Source organism: Taeniopygia guttata, chromosome 3 (assembly GCF_048771995.1).
Source record: "Taeniopygia guttata chromosome 3, bTaeGut7.mat, whole genome shotgun sequence".
Classification (NCBI taxonomy): domain Eukaryota; kingdom Metazoa; phylum Chordata; class Aves; order Passeriformes; family Estrildidae; genus Taeniopygia; species Taeniopygia guttata.
The window spans coordinates 52,510,863-52,526,856 of NC_133027.1; the positions used below are offsets into that span (position 1 = coordinate 52,510,863).

Below are 15,994 nucleotides of genomic sequence, written 5' to 3' on the forward strand. Positions count from 1 at the left end.
AGGTCTCCAGCCAGACATGAGTCTTCTGGGAGAAAGTATGCAAGGGTGTGGAGCAGTGGTGGGACTGGGGTGCCAGGAGGACCTCAGAACAGAAGGGGCTGCTCCACTGCTGTGGGGATGAGTGTAGGTGGCAGTGAGAAGGCAGCTTGCCCTGAAAACACCTCAGCTTCATGGATTGCAAAGGTCAGGGGAAGCAAAATGCAACACAAACCAGAGACATTCAGAGGCAGTCCAGGAGTTTGAAAATCATGGTGAGGAGTTTACTTTCAATGCAATGGCCTCTGCCTAGCCTTTTAAAGGGAAAAGGTAAGAAAACTGGAAACTGTTCTGTGTTTTTGGATGCTTATGTATGCTGCTGATTCAAGTGCTCAGAGGTTGATTTTCTGTGTCTGTCCAAATTATGTAAAGACATCGAGGCACCTCATTCCAAAACTGGGCTATGCACTACTATTCTGTTGATCAAATATGGCAATTATTTCAGGCTTAAAACATATTAGGGATAACAGTGGGTGCTGCCAAAGGTAGAAAGTGCACATGCATTCAAAGAACAAACTGAAAGAGGAACAGCAGCAACATGTGTAACTGGAATAAATTATGAATTGCCATTCTCTTAGACAAAGGCTAGAAAACTCCAAAAATGTAGCAACCTACAGAGCTAATAAAAGGGATAGAAATATGCAGATATCTTGGTTTGTCTAATTTGTGTCTTTATAGCATTGGTAGGATGACTCACTGGATTTAGCAACTCCTTGTGAAGATGAACATATTAATAACTTTATGCTGCATATCTGCCATAAAATGTAATCTTTTACAATTCTGTATTCTCAAATGAAACACAAGCTTAGAAGCAGAATAAAATTATGAAAGGTATTTGAATTGTTAGCTTATGTTCTTTTTAAACCTATGTTTATACATTAAAATATGCAACTCAACTAGGAAAAGGATATCCTCTTTCATCCCTATCCCTTCCCCAGCGTGTACAGCTCCCTACTATAAAAGACATGTTTAAATATGGGGTTACAAAGATAGTTGTCCCCAGTAATATGTGTATTTTTATATTTTCCCAAACATAAATTATTGTTTTTCTTCCCATCCATAAACACTTGAATAAGAAAACTAATGCAGTCCACATATGATTCAGTGGCAAAGAAACCAGTTGCTTAGTGAAATTTGCATATGTAAATCACAATATTAGTAAACTATGGGATATAGATCCTTTCAGCTTTTGATAACATCCAACAGATTTAAATAATTAAAAAAAAGAGCACAAGGCTTGCCTTGAGGACATAGTAAATATAGCCCTGAATACTTATATCCTATTCTGAGCCCTTCTCTGTGGCTTTAGGCATTGCGCTGATCTACAGAAAGGTTAATCTGAGTACTTGAGGGCTTGTAGAATGTTATATAGAAAGTGACAGATAAAGCATCAATTGGAATCAGTGTTTCTAGGTATTCAGATAGCGACCAAGCACTAGATGGAGCATTTTTTTCTCCTTCATTTTAATGAGACAGGCTGTGTCGCTTGAGACACTTTTGCATTTGTGCATTAAATATACTTGCAGATTTACTGAAGTAACAAGGAATAAAAATACAGCATTTTTAGTGTAGACAAGACCCAAATTGCTAATTTCTAATCACACTGAAATATTTATATTTTTATGCATGAAACAATCAATTAGGTTTAGGATATTCATTAACTTAAACTTTTAAAAAATTATTTTCTGGGAATGAGAAAAAATTCAGAAAATAACCATCTATTTTCTCCCACACTTAGTGGTTTTATATGGTAATATTTCCATTTATTACTTAAAATGTTCTTATTTATAAAATAATTAATGGAAAAATATATGCTTTCCATTCAGTCTTTGCCATGTAGCTTTTGAAATTAGTTCTGCTCTTGATAGACTTAGTGTATGATGCAAGGCAGTGTTTGTAATTTATTTGTAAATGTATTTATATTTACAAATCTATTATATTTGTAAAAGACCCAAGATCACAGAACAGAAAATTACATGCCTTATATATACAGACATGTATAATAATTAATATAATATAATATAATATAATATAATATAATATAATAGAATAGAATAGAATAGAATATATAATATAATATAATATAATATAATATAATATAATATAATATAATATAATATAATATAATATAATATAATATAATATAATATAATATAATATAATATAATATAATATAATATAATATAATATATACTGTGATACATCTGTATCTATCTATATCTTCACCTGGATTCTTGAATGATAGTGAATTAAATGCACCCTTATCTCAAATGCTTAAAACTTGAAAGTGATTACACTAAATAGTCAGATATCATTGCAGAGAAAGTCAGTGTTCATTTTCTTACCTGCTTTTCTAATTTCAGGGACAGCTATCTTCTCGTGAGCTTTCTCCTTTTTTCCTGTTTTTTCTAAGATTTAATTAAAGAGAGTGATTCAATGTGATAGAACTCTGAATCATACACTCAAATATGCAGTCAACCAAGTCCTGTTGGGCATATACTGAAAAATATATGCCTTATTTGGGAGTTCAGATTATTCCCTTATAGCACTTGCACCCAACTGGCCACAGAGCAATCAGCTGAAAATGAAAATTAATCAGTATACATCAACTATGGATGATTTGGACCCTTAATAATTCATCAAAAGTTAGGCAAAAATCATCAGTGCATGAATGTGGCAGCTTTTAGCTTAAGTTCCAGTAGGAATGAGATCATTAAAAAATAATGAATGACTTAAATATTTCGCATGAAGCAACACCTTAGTGGATTTTAGGTGCTTTCTGAGAATGTGTTATTGGAATATTGTTTAGATGGATATCATGACTTTGCAGTTTGGTCACTGTAAGTTTCAATTGTGATTCTATAAAATAAATAGATCTACCCCACCTTCAGAAACTGATGTACCATGAATTGAGTGCTATCTTCCCTGAGTTTTGTGTATTGCAGTATAACTATGTTCTGTTATATATGGACTCCATTAAATTGTTTAAAAAGCCCATAGATGGCCAACAAACAGGACATTTCATTTGTCAGAAAATGAGTTTAAGTAATATTGGATGCTGAACACATTGAATACCTTAGATATTTGATACAGACGAAGTGGAAACATGCAGATAGTGACTGAACAACTAAGAGGACAATACAGCCAGAAGTATAGGATTAACCTAACAGAAAACAATGGGAAATGAAGCCGAAGTGTGAGTAAAAGTTGAGTGAGGCCAGTAATAAATGTTTCCAAACCATACCTTTCATCTTAGTTTCAGCTGTAGTCTTCTTTTCATCACTCTTTTTCTTCTCCTCTTTTCTCTCTAAAAATAGAAATTGAAGTTCAGCTGGCTTTTTTACACAGAAACACACAAACAACCATGTATGTATGTATGTATGTACGTATGTGTGCATGTATATATGTATGTATAAATGTATTTGGGATCGGGCATCCCCTAACTGCAATATGTTCAAGATTTGATAAGCTGGTCACTTATTGCCAGCAGCTCAGAAGTACAGCTTAATACCCAGAGAGTGAATGTGGTGCTAAGGCTAAAACTGGAACAAACATGCACACCAGATTATTACTTAAATATTAATTCAAGGAACTATGCCCATTAACCTGGTGTAACTAAGAGTTTATTGTGGTGACTCAATAGCCATTCACCTGCGCTGCTTCTTTTTGGTTTCTTAAATTTCTGGTGCTAGGTGATGTACAAAAAGAATTTGTAAGCCCAAGGTTTTACAACAAGATTCTCTTTAATCTGAGACCATTTCTACCTTTGAACTTGTAGCATTTTGCATGCCTCTGGGGCCCAGAAAAAAACACATGAAATCTGCCTTAATTTGCATAGCAAGGTTCAGAGCTGTATGCATTTTGAAAACCACAAGCTGAGGCATTGAGCTTTGTGAAGTGAAGCTTCGTATGGAAGATGTACAGGAAGTGGCAGGAATGTTTACTGCCAATAATCTAAGCAATGACGATGACATCCCTGACTGCAGAATATTCACTGCCAAATCATTCCACCAATTAATCCCATTAACAAAATTTTCTTCCATCAAGCTCTCAAGTTGCATTATTCAGTGTCCAGGTATCTTTGAGATGTCTATATTTGTTGTGAAATTTCTGGGGGATGATTACATAGAGGTATTAAAGGACTGTGGCCCCTATTTCCCAATTGAACTGCCTAATGTAAGATAAGCACTCTTGCTCAAGTCTGAGAAACACAGTCATTGAGCTTACATTCACATCTCATCTCCATCTAGCCACAGTGGTGCTCCTCACAGCTACCAATGAGAGAAATTTCTGTAAATGAGAATGATAGACTTGGTGAATGGGTATTATGGAAAGAGTTATTTATGACTTAAGGAAGTAATCCCATTTCTTGAATAAATTTATTTCCTCTCAATTTGAACAGCTCACATTTAGAATGTCGTATATTAAGTGTATATTTAACACCAGCAAAACTTGTTATTTCTGAAGCAGTAAATGTAGTGGGCTCTATGCAGATATGTACACAGCTAAATTAAGAGGCAGAGCAAATAATTAAATAGGAATTTAGGCAGGTCTTTTGCACTGTAAAATATGAACCCCATCTGTTAATTGAAAGCACTTACTTTTTTTAGCTAGGAATAGTTACAGAGCTACAAAGGGCCGACTGCATGAAGAGGGATCCTAATATGCACAAATTGTGGGTTACACAAGGAAACACAACGTGATTTGGAAGATTTGACATAGACCACAATATGAAATTCAAATGCATTTATTGTAATTGCTACTGTTTCTTAATTAACAGGATTTTTTCACCAATCCTGAGCCACACTTCATGGACAGGGTAAGACCTCACCTTTAAACGCCTGCAATACATTTACAAGAATGAAATAGGGATATATGCACCTGGAAGATTACATGACAGAATCAGTCAGCAAGGCCAGCAATGGACTTCTCATTTAGTCAAGATTTTTTTCTGTTGAGTCTTATACTTTATGTAGCATAAGAAGTAGTCTAGTGAACATGAGTATTATGAACTAAAGCAGTGATGTGCTACTGAATGGGAGATTCAGGTAAAAAATTAATTCCTTGGTGAAAAATAAAAAGAAGCCGCATAGAATAATTTTCTTGCAAAGTGACTGGATTGAACAGAACAGACTTGAAGCAAAGTAACCTCTGAGATGTAATTATTTATTTTTTAATAAGGGACGAAGGACCAAGGCCAGTATAAATCCAAGTAAGATTCAGCAAAGACCAAGAAATGGGGTATTTCAATCTGAATTTCCTCCACCCATCTTGACAACACCTTTTCTTTGTGTTATTCTCTTAGGAGATCAGCTAATTCTTGGACAGTGGTGGGAGGGGAGACAACAGAAGCACGCTAACAATGCGGACCTTGAAATCAGGCCTGGTAAGACCAGTGTGCTACTCTGCCAGTGCTGAGTGGAATCTAAATTTAGGGATGTACATGAGTTGCGGGGCACAGTGTCACAGGAATGCTGTACAGGAACTGGAGGAAGAAGGTGCTCTTAGATGGTCCATGTTCTTATGAAAAGTCTGATTCTGGGAGGAATTGTCAGCTCATCCTATCCCCTCTGAGAAACTGAGGTAAGCATATAGCAAACACTAACTAGTGGGACTGAATGCCAGAAATTTGGAGATGTTTGGGTTCACATTAAATTTCTAAAGTTCAGATCCTTATATGAGGCTTATCTGCATTTATCCTGACCCTCTTGTCAGGAAACCTGAGGAGGAAAGCTCCTGTGAGAGACTTTGGATATTTATTGCCTAAATGTGAAATGCTACAACAACTTTTCTTGCCTACAGATTCTAGTCCTGGCAGAACACAGGAGCAGCAGAGACACATGTATACTTACTGACATACAAAATAAAACAAAGCAAACATTAATTCAGGTTTTCCTGAGAAACCATAATTCAGACTGAATGTAGTGACTTAATTTAGGATAAGACCTCATTTCATTTTTGTCCAAGCAGCTCTGTAAACGTTAAGCTGTCATTGGCATAATTTTAAAAGACCATTCAAGCAAAATAAAAGCTGCCTTTAAATTTCTTTTGCCCTTATTAATTTTGAAGGGATTACAGATCCTCTTTGTTTTACTTGGTGACTGAAATCCTTTCTCTGCTGGACTCAATAAAAGTTTTGCTGTTGATTTCAGTGAGAGTTGGATATCTTTTTAAAAATTAGAATAAATCATTACATCTCATTTTTGATGATATTTCTTTTCTTTCCCCTTGGCCTGTTGCTTAGGGTAGAGACTGACAATGACTGGTCAGTTGCACTTTTGGGTCTAAATAATTTAACATCCATTCACAAAAATAGGATCCTCTAAGAGTTACAAAACTTTTATAAACAATGCAAGGAGATAGTTCTGTTTAGTTTAGGATGTCATGGAAGCTCATACCTTTAAGATTAAATCTAAATTTCAAGTAAAAATTGACCTTAGCTGTTTCTTTGAAAAAAAAAAGTAATCTCTTTCTAGGGTAAGAGAGTCCTTGTTGGTTTGGTTACTTTCTCTATGAGAAATAATTCTGCCTTGATTCAGCCAAACTACTGAAAGCCCAAGAAAGATCAAAGAAACCTAAATAGTATTATCTAAACTTCCATAATTCTTAAAATTGCTTCTGTTCACACAGGAACGCAAAGTGCATGCACACATGCACATATGTGCTCTCTCTAAATCAGAGGTGAATGCTTAGGCCAAAATGAAGTGCATTTATTTGCAAAACTCTGTTTAAATGACACAAACACTTTTTTCTGCAGAAAAAGAAAATACAATTCCTTTTCATACTGAGCAAATGAAAGACTCTTGGGGCACACAGATCACTGGAGATATAGCGCATCCTGAAGGCCTAGGCAATCTCTCCAGCTCGACTCTGCTTTTTTTGAATCCACGTCACTGTTTCTAAATCCCAGTCTGAAACACTATTTGACAGCTTGAAGATTACTTATGTAGGTATTTTTGAGGTCTGCAGAATCTATGCAATACAAATATCATGCTTGAAATTCCTAATGCTTTCATGTTACCTACATAAATGTTTCTTATTTCTTCCTGTAGTGATTGTAGACTCCTTTTTCATGACTCTGTTTCATTAAGCACCAGAACTCTTTGTTAATAGCATGGGCCATATGTTCCCCTCACTAAACAACACAGTGTGGAGCAAAGGAATAAAAATACAAGAGAGACGAAGCCAGAGTAAGCACAGCAGGTCAAAAAAGAGGCCAGGACAACTTCCATAACAAGACCAGCAACAGGAATGCTACTGGACAATGGTCCATGGTAAATATGGTAAATATGATGCAAATATGATTATGATGAATACTTAAATTCCCAGGGGAGAACTTTTTTTTTTATGGTACAACCCTTACTAGTGAGAGCCAAACCAACACAGCTAAGGAAGCTTGGCTAGCCTTCTACTACTTTGTGACTGACATTCCTACTGGACAATAGGAATGAATGTTAGGACCAATTCTGTTATCAGTGCTGGGAAGGGTTTTGCTGATACTTTTTATGCAGCGTGCTTTTGGACAAGCATGTCTGAGCTTAATAATGGGATGATGAGGTTATGTAGGGCCTCTTTGTAAGAGTTTCCATTTTCTTTCCAAAGAAACATGGAAGTTCTCCCTTTGAAAGCTCAGATTAACTTAATTCCAGTAAGTGCTTTCCATTTGGAGGTGCACCATAGGCGAAAGACCATTGTTTTTCTATAACATTTCAAAAGCACTATGAAAAGTTAAAATAATGTTCTGAGGTATTTGTTTGTGTTTTATTGGGTAAACTTTGGTGAATATTTATTTTCAAATGCATACTCAAACATTTTAATTTGTATTATTATAAATGATGAGAAAATATAATAAAATGTCTAATCAAAATATACATTTTTTTTCTAACACTAATAAGCTTTTTTCTCATGTCTGTTTAACTTTTTGTAGTTTATGATAGAATAGAAGTAGTACAGAAGAGCCTCATGTCATTAAGGAAAATGTCAAGGGCTTTCTGAAACAGTGAAGATTTAGGTTTTTTTCATTTTTGCTAAAGCATTAGAATTTACTGCTTAAATGCCTAATTTAAATCATTAAATAGTTACGTTTGAAACCCTGTTCATATTATTTCAAAGATTTTACTGTCTTCAGTACAGATTCATGGAGATATAAGGCCCATATTTCTCAAAAAACCACTTGTGCTGTAAATACAGCAATGCATTAAAGCTAACTAAACAGCTTATCTGTTCACCTAGATTAAACCTAACGCATTGTACTATGGTTTTTCTAATAGAAATATTTTTCTTTTTTTTTTTCTGTTTTTATTCTCCCATGGATTAAAATTTATCAGAAAAATGGATTTTCATCCACGACTCATGTCATTATTATTAAGAATATTCTAAATGGGGAGAAAATTTTCAAAATTGTGCCTTTTTTAAAGGGTTCTGTTGTGTCTTGAGTCATGGTCTCTCACTAAAAGGATTTTTTTAAAGGTAATTGATTCTATAGTATAGAAGAAAAACAGAGATTTTTTTATAGAATAATCCATGTACAGAAGAGAAGGCTGACATTGACAGACTGTAGAGAAGCAGATTGATTTGTACAAGATTTATACACCACTGTACATCAAGGGAGCTTTGTCAAAATTGGTATTGACTTCAGTAATTTAGATATTCTTGGTTATATCCCCTAATGTTCATGAACAGAGATATAGGCTAGAAATTGTTCTTAAGACTGTCAGATAGTTTACATTCTATATAGCAACACAGATGCAGTTGCCAATTTAACCTCCGCAGGAGTTTTGTGGGAAGTTAAACATATTTCACAGCAACTCACTTTACTATATTCTGTAACATTTGTAATTAGGGGATTCAATGACCTAGAGAAAATACTCTTTGTCCTCATAGATCCTCTGAAGATGTTATAGATTATTTTTTCTCCTAACTTAATATCACAGATACTATCAAGATGACAAGGAATGGTATACTTCAGTCAAGAAAGGAGGGATATTTCAGGGCTTGTAATGATTCATTAGCAGATCAGAATGGTTATGTTGATGACTCTTCCATGGTAAATGCTCTCCCACTCAAAGATAGAGGAACAGACTTTTAGGGCAATATAACTTGGAAAATCATACTCAGATACAATGCTGTTCAAAAGTTTTTTGTCATACAGTGCTCTTCAAAGTGGTAAAAAGCATAGGTCTGCTTGATATCATATATCACATGCATTAAGATTCTTTCCATCACTAGAAGGATTTTGATACAGGCTTCTCACATAGGTTCTGTGATTTTGTGAGAAGGCAAAGACGTGCTGTTATGGAACAATTCACATGAAGATTCACTGATAACTAGCTAAGCCTGGTTAATAGCTGATCTTAGTTTCTACACTAAGTTATGAAATGATTAAGTCATTATATGTTATTAAGTTACACTAAGTCTTTACGCTCTGTCTAAATGCAGAGTCTTCCTGAGTGATTACCCTGGCATGCCAGAGAGGGAAACATGGGAGGACTATCAGAAAGGAAAGTCATTTTCACGTAAAAGCTGTGTGAGCCGAACAAAAATTCAAGGCCTAAGGAAGAGAATCACAGAGAAGCAGTATACACTGCAGGGAAGTTTGGTGATGTCAGTGAATTACAAAATAAAATAAATCTAGAGTTAAAAGTGGTGTGGCAGACTACAGCCAAGGAAGAAGAAGGATATTAAAGTCAAAGTTCAGATAGCCGTGGAGAACTGATCTGTTCAAATTACTGGTGACACCAGTGTCCTGACATGGCAGCATGAGTCTCAGCCAAGCTGAGAACACTGCTTCCAAGTACTTGTGAAAGCTCCATAAAAAGATAAGATAAAGAATTTAAAATTAGTTCTTTGGTTCCTAGTTTACCAAACAAGGTTTCCAAACTTGAAATACAAGTAAATATTGTATATCAATGCCTTTATCTTCACAAATTCCTTTACCTTCTTTCTCTTGTTCACTTTTACAGGATCCTATATTTTGTTTTATTATTCTCTGCTGCTCATGATCTGAAAATTCAACTCTTCATTGAAGTTTTAAGGTAAGATCTTTGAAAAAGCCAACCAACCATAAAATAGGAAAGCAATGATCTGTTCTTTTCATTCTGACCAGATTAGTACAAAGCATTTTGCTTTTTGACCAGGAGATATCTGAAAATTTCAACTCATACACACACTTCAATGCAGTTTATTGCTTACTACTAGAATCTAGTGTACAAATTGAGACTGTCTTAAATAATTACCCCTTTTCCAAAAGATTTACTGTGGAGCTGAGGTAAAACAAAAAGGCAATGACAATGGAGAAAATGTGCGACTTAATATATAATAACAATATGCTCTTTTTCTACGGCCTCAAGATTTCAGGACATTGGATACTATGCAGGAAAAGCATTCCATTTGAAGATATCAAATACTCTAAAAACTTTAGAGGTATGTGGCACATATACACCACTATTTCACTATTACACTTATCAGAAAACAAGAATGGTCCAAGATTACCTAAGGCAGCAGCGGCAAAATAGAGATACTGAAAACCTGTCAATCTAGAAAAAGAGTAAGATCCTTTCAGCCTTCACCAGCTGCATCATTACATGTATAATATCTGAATATCACTGAGTTGGAAAGCCTAGGGTGTAAGTAGATTGGTTTCATAAATTTTCTGTGTGATAAATGTTCTGTTACTTCCTAGTTTTATCTTTTTTCAGAGCTGGTGTCTTCTGTCAAAGGCTAAGCCAGTCTTTGATGTTATATAAAGCATATTTTTCAATTAAAAATTGCTTCTGTCTGTTCTGTATTCTGACAACTTATGACACTATTTCCAACTATATTTGTAAGAAGAATCTTTTGTTTCAATCTGTCCCTTATCTTGATCAGTGACATTTAGTGATGTACCAGTCATAAAGGTATCTAAGCACTAAGAAGTCACATGCAGATGTATCTTCAGCTATTTTAAAGATTTAAATTTGTCTGCCTACTCCTCTTTTGTCCCTTCTGACATTTTGCCAAATATTCTCATAAATTACTTTTTTTTTCTCTCTAGGGCTGAAATAAAGTTTCAGGGTTTAGGGTTCCTCAAGGTGCTGTGGCATATTTTCTCATATACGGAATAGTACAACATAACAGCTTTTCATGATAATATTTTACAAGTAATTCTGCCTTCTTAATATCCTTCAAATCTCTTGCATGAAAAGTATTGTATTCTAGTAACTGGCCTTGAGCCTTAAAAGGAATTTAGTTATATGGTTCTGAGCAGATAATCTCCCTAAAATTTGTTTGCCAAATGGATGTCTAATTTACCATCCTAATTACCTGAATTGCATGCATAAATGAGCTAATGAAGCACACAAATATGTAACTGGTCATTAATAGTCATTTCTATGTGCAATTGCAGTAATTGCATGTTCCTTGTGATTTTGAAAATCAAGAATCTAATGTTAATTTGATGCTAGTTCATCCTGTGTAACAGCTATATTTAAAGATTAGGTTTATCTTTCAGCAAATGTGTCAGCCTTGTTCATTTTGTCTTTTTTCCTTTATGGTTAATTGATGGATAATGGAGTTTTACATTGCTGAGACTTCTTTCTGCTGATAAGCAGGGTTCAGACATTTTCCTAAAGTAAGCAAGAGTGCAAATCTATTTCTATACTGTCTCGAAATAACCACAATTTTATACTCCTTTAAACAGCATGTTAAAAAAGAAATAATCATTTGAGATATGAGATTTTTGGGGAAAGACATAATAAGTCTCATAATTATTTTTATCCAAATATTCTTATTCACAACAATCACATTACAGAAATATCTAATTAATGAAACACTTTATTTCAGTCATGGGTCCTGGCAAAACCTAAGTCTCATTTTCTGTTTTCAAATGCAGGAAATCTTGTAGCTCTTGTTACTTACTCTCTGCCACCCCATCTGTTCTTCACGTAGTCTGCAATTGCTTTCTGGGTAACATAGAACTAAGACCTCTATGAGAAATATTAGCAAGTGCCATGGCATGACTGAAGGACTCAAGTATCATATGAAAACTGCTACATAATTACAATAAAAGACTTAGATGTTTTGTACTATTAAACTGTATGGTGTAAAGACCAAGAACATATATTGCAGTTGTAGTTCTAAGTCATCATAGTTCATTTTAAAATTAAAATGAGTATTTCAATCACTTTACTGTAATGATCAGACTATAAACAACATAATTTAATTGCAAGGATTATGTTTTAATCTTCTGAACATAAAATCTGACTTTGTATTTCTCTTTCAGTGGTTTTAACAATAGAGTTGATAAATGCAGAGCCAGAAATATTACATTAATTATTACAAATAAGGCACAGAAAAATTACTGAATAACAATAGCTGAAAGAATTATCTAAAGTATACTAAGAGGATAATGTTGATTATGTTTATAGTTAGATACCAAGTTATGGCTGAATGCCATTCAAAGCATTTTACATATTAGGCCTCAATCCCATAATCTGTTTCACTCAGGATACCCCCCAAGCCATCTGTGAGACTACTATAAGGAACATTTAGGTTTTGTCATGCATATATCACTGTGTCATTCCTGTCCCAGGACTAGTAATGTGATCACTTTTGTAATATAGGTTATAGTTACAAAAAAAAAAAAAAAAAAACAAACAAAAATTTAAAAACACCTATTAGAACAAACAGTAAAGTTAATAAGTAGAAGCCAATAAAAGTAGAAAATCTCAAACTTGCCTTCAATAGCTGCTGGTTTCTTTCTTGGACTGTGTTCTAGAAGAAGACGAGGTGGTGCGAATTCCTTATGTCCTGCACCTAAGAATACAGATTATAAAGCATAGAAAATATATTCACTAACAGGCTGGGCAATTTCCCTGGGAGGCTGAGCTCCCTTCAAAATGGTTAATGTTAAAAATATTACAGTGTGCATAAAAGCTAGTATCTTTCAGACACCAGGTGAAGGAAATGTATTTCTCAAAAATAATTTCTTTTCAAGAATCACATTTCAAACCAGTGAAGTCCAAATGACTCAAATATATACTGAAATGCTATAGTTCTGTTTTTCTTCCTTAGACTCAAAAGATAATAATAATACTATAATAACAAGGTGGCATACACATGATGTCTTTTCTACAGCAAAATCTTATTTTCTTCTGTCAAACAAATGATCTTCAGTTGCTCCCTAAAGTCTACTTAATTAGCTCCTAGAAACACCAGTAAAAATTATGATGTTTCTCATCCTTAAGGCTTATTCTTAATTAGCCAATACCAGCCAGGTCATGCATTGCAAACACTGATGAGGTCCTGATTCCAGCTGCTGACTGAAACACTTTCTCAGAGTGTTCAGATGGGACTTTCTGTACTGTCTTAGCCTATGTGCAGATATCTTGTTTTGTACAAAACACTTTTCATTTCTCCACAGATTCACAAGCATATTTAATATACTCTTATGCTTATTTTCTAGTTTATGACATATTTGCAATCTTCTTATTTCCTTTTATTTCACTAGCATTTAGTCTCAGTAGCTATCCTGTCACTGTCGTTTGGAAAGTGCATTTTTTTGTGACCTGAGAAATAAAATTAAGTAGTTAAATATAATGATTCAATCATATGCACCAGCATACATTCACTACACCAGAGTCCACATGCAAACAGACTGTTAAAGCTCAGCTCCAGCTTCACATCAGAAACTCAAAGCCATGCCTCATGCTTGATGATAGACTCAGAAAAGAAAGTAAGGTTTTAATAGACCTTGGAAACTGCAGCATCTTACTTACCCCTCTCATTTTGCAAAGGTGTGTATACTCATGGCGAATGCATGAGAATAACATCACCTTTAAGGCAGAAGTGGGATTTGAGCATCGTGGACTTAATGTTATTACATCTCATCAACATATGTACAATTGCAGGCACATAATTTGCAAGCATGTAATTCAGTTCATCCAGTAATTTGTATAAAATATTAAACATAGAGCTGTTCAAACTTGACATGTGCCTGAGTCACTGACAAAATGTTAACACATTGATAAAACCAATGTATTGAAGATGCATTTTCCATGTATTTCCTGTCTTGGCAATAAACCCAAGTGGATATTTACCAATATTATCACATAATAACTATAGCTTTAAAATTTATGTTAGGCAAACTTCCAGAATCCAGATATTTAGCCATGATTTTCCAAATGCTTTATGTCCGAAAAAAAAATCTTGAAGTTGCAAACTGAACTAATGAGTTGCTGATAAACTTTATTGCCAGCCAGAATAGAAAAGTTATATTCATAATCATGTCAACACACAGAAACTGGAACAATTTAATTTCCAGTTCAGAATGAAAATAAAAAAAACAACATAGCAATTAATTAAGAGTGGGTAATCTTATTTTTCTTTCTACATTTGATCAAAGTCCTAGAATAAACATTATAGGTTTTTTCCCCCTCTTTTATTCACTGATTGTTTTCCCTTTCCAGAACTACACCTCATATTCCCCAGTTAGAAAAAGTGGTAATTTTTATAACTTGGACAAAAACTTTGTGTGAAAAAGGATAAAGGGCAGTGGCTCAGAATGTTGAGTAGATGAGTAATGATGAAGGATAGTCAATAATTTGGACTGCAGAGTGGTGTCTGCAGTGTGGGGCAATGATCTAACTCCTCTAGGTCAAATTGTAGGCTGGCCCCATTATCTCCCTGTGCTTTGCTGTGGCAGCAGTTTTCTAATGATAGCACCAGCATGCGCATAATGCCTGTATGATACCACTTATTGCTAATGACTTGTCAAGTTCTATTTTATAGCTTTACAAGTTTTAAGCAAATAATTTATTTCATGCAAATTGACCACATGATCTAATATGAGGAGTGTTTTAAGTTTAAGCTTCACAGATCAAAAACTTTCCCTTAGGCCAAAATGTTTGTTCTGAGCAGGTTCCTATCCACTCTGATAAAAGGCTTCTTTAATGTTTCCATGTCTTATTAAATGTCTCTCTATTCACTTTGATGGGAATGTAAAGGACAGTAAATGAATAAATATTTTATCATTCTTTTGATGAAATATGTTAAAGGGGATAACCTAAGTCAATTTTCTTTTCTTTTCCTTCTTCTCTCTTCTTTAAGTTATAAAGCGCAAGTGGTTTTCTGTAGTACAGGCAAATGATAAATAGAAATGAGGAATTGGCTTCAACAGATCAGACCATTCGTATTAATGATGCCTACTATCTTGACTCTGGCAGTGGCCAGTTGGACACATATCAATGATGTAAATGAGAGGAAGTTATCCAGATAACCACTATTATTGCTGGGCATACACTTACCTCACAGCTTTAAAAATGCAGCCGCAAAAAGCACTGCATAGTTATTTGCTTCTCATTTCCATCATAGCCTTCATTTTACTGCTACTAGATAAGCCACTAAGGTTAATTTAAACTGCTTTAAAAAAAATAAAGTAAGTTTTGATTTCTCCAAAAGATATAATTGCAAGCACAAAAATGTCCATGAATTTCTATGCCAGTCTGACCCTAGATTTGACCCACAACATGTCTATGTGTCATCTGTCCATGCAGTTGTGCTATAAGTATCTCCTTCATATATGGTATCATAAAAAGCTGACAACAAATTGCATCTGATGAAAACTGAAAGAGTGAACTATTTAGGATTTAAGCTCATGGGAATGATCTCACCAGGAGAAAAAGTGACACATTAAGGCACGACTACCTTCTTCCACAGCCTGAAAGGAAAGAAATAAGCTGCAAGGATGAGTAGAAGGTTTAGGACTCTAACTAGTTAACACAAATACTTCTTTGAAAATGATCTACAGTCCTCAGTCTCTGGGAAACTTCTGTCATCCCTATATCAAATTGTCTTAAAGAAATTAATCCTGGCTTGGTTTATTAATATTTTAGATTGTTTTATTGCATGATAAGGAATACAAGACAAACTTTAATTACCTTAATTTTCCTCAGTCTAGGAAATATCTTTCTATGTGTGTCAA

The 15,994-nt window shown here is 34.4% G+C and overlaps 1 protein-coding gene across 22 annotated transcripts in view; it reads right to left on the reverse strand.

Moving 5' to 3' along the window:
- Positions 1-15,994, reverse strand: part of TRDN (triadin) — a 225,855-nt gene that overhangs the window by 115,210 nt on the left and 94,651 nt on the right. For all 22 annotated transcript variants that reach the window (XM_072926827.1, XM_072926839.1, XM_072926836.1 and 19 more), the window contains 3 exons: positions 12,751-12,828; positions 3,281-3,343; positions 2,382-2,444 (listed from right to left, as the gene is read on the reverse strand). In XM_072926827.1, the coding sequence (XP_072782928.1) occupies positions 2,382-2,444; positions 3,281-3,343; positions 12,751-12,828 (204 nt within the window). The remainder of the gene's footprint in view (positions 1-2,381; positions 2,445-3,280; positions 3,344-12,750; positions 12,829-15,994) is intronic.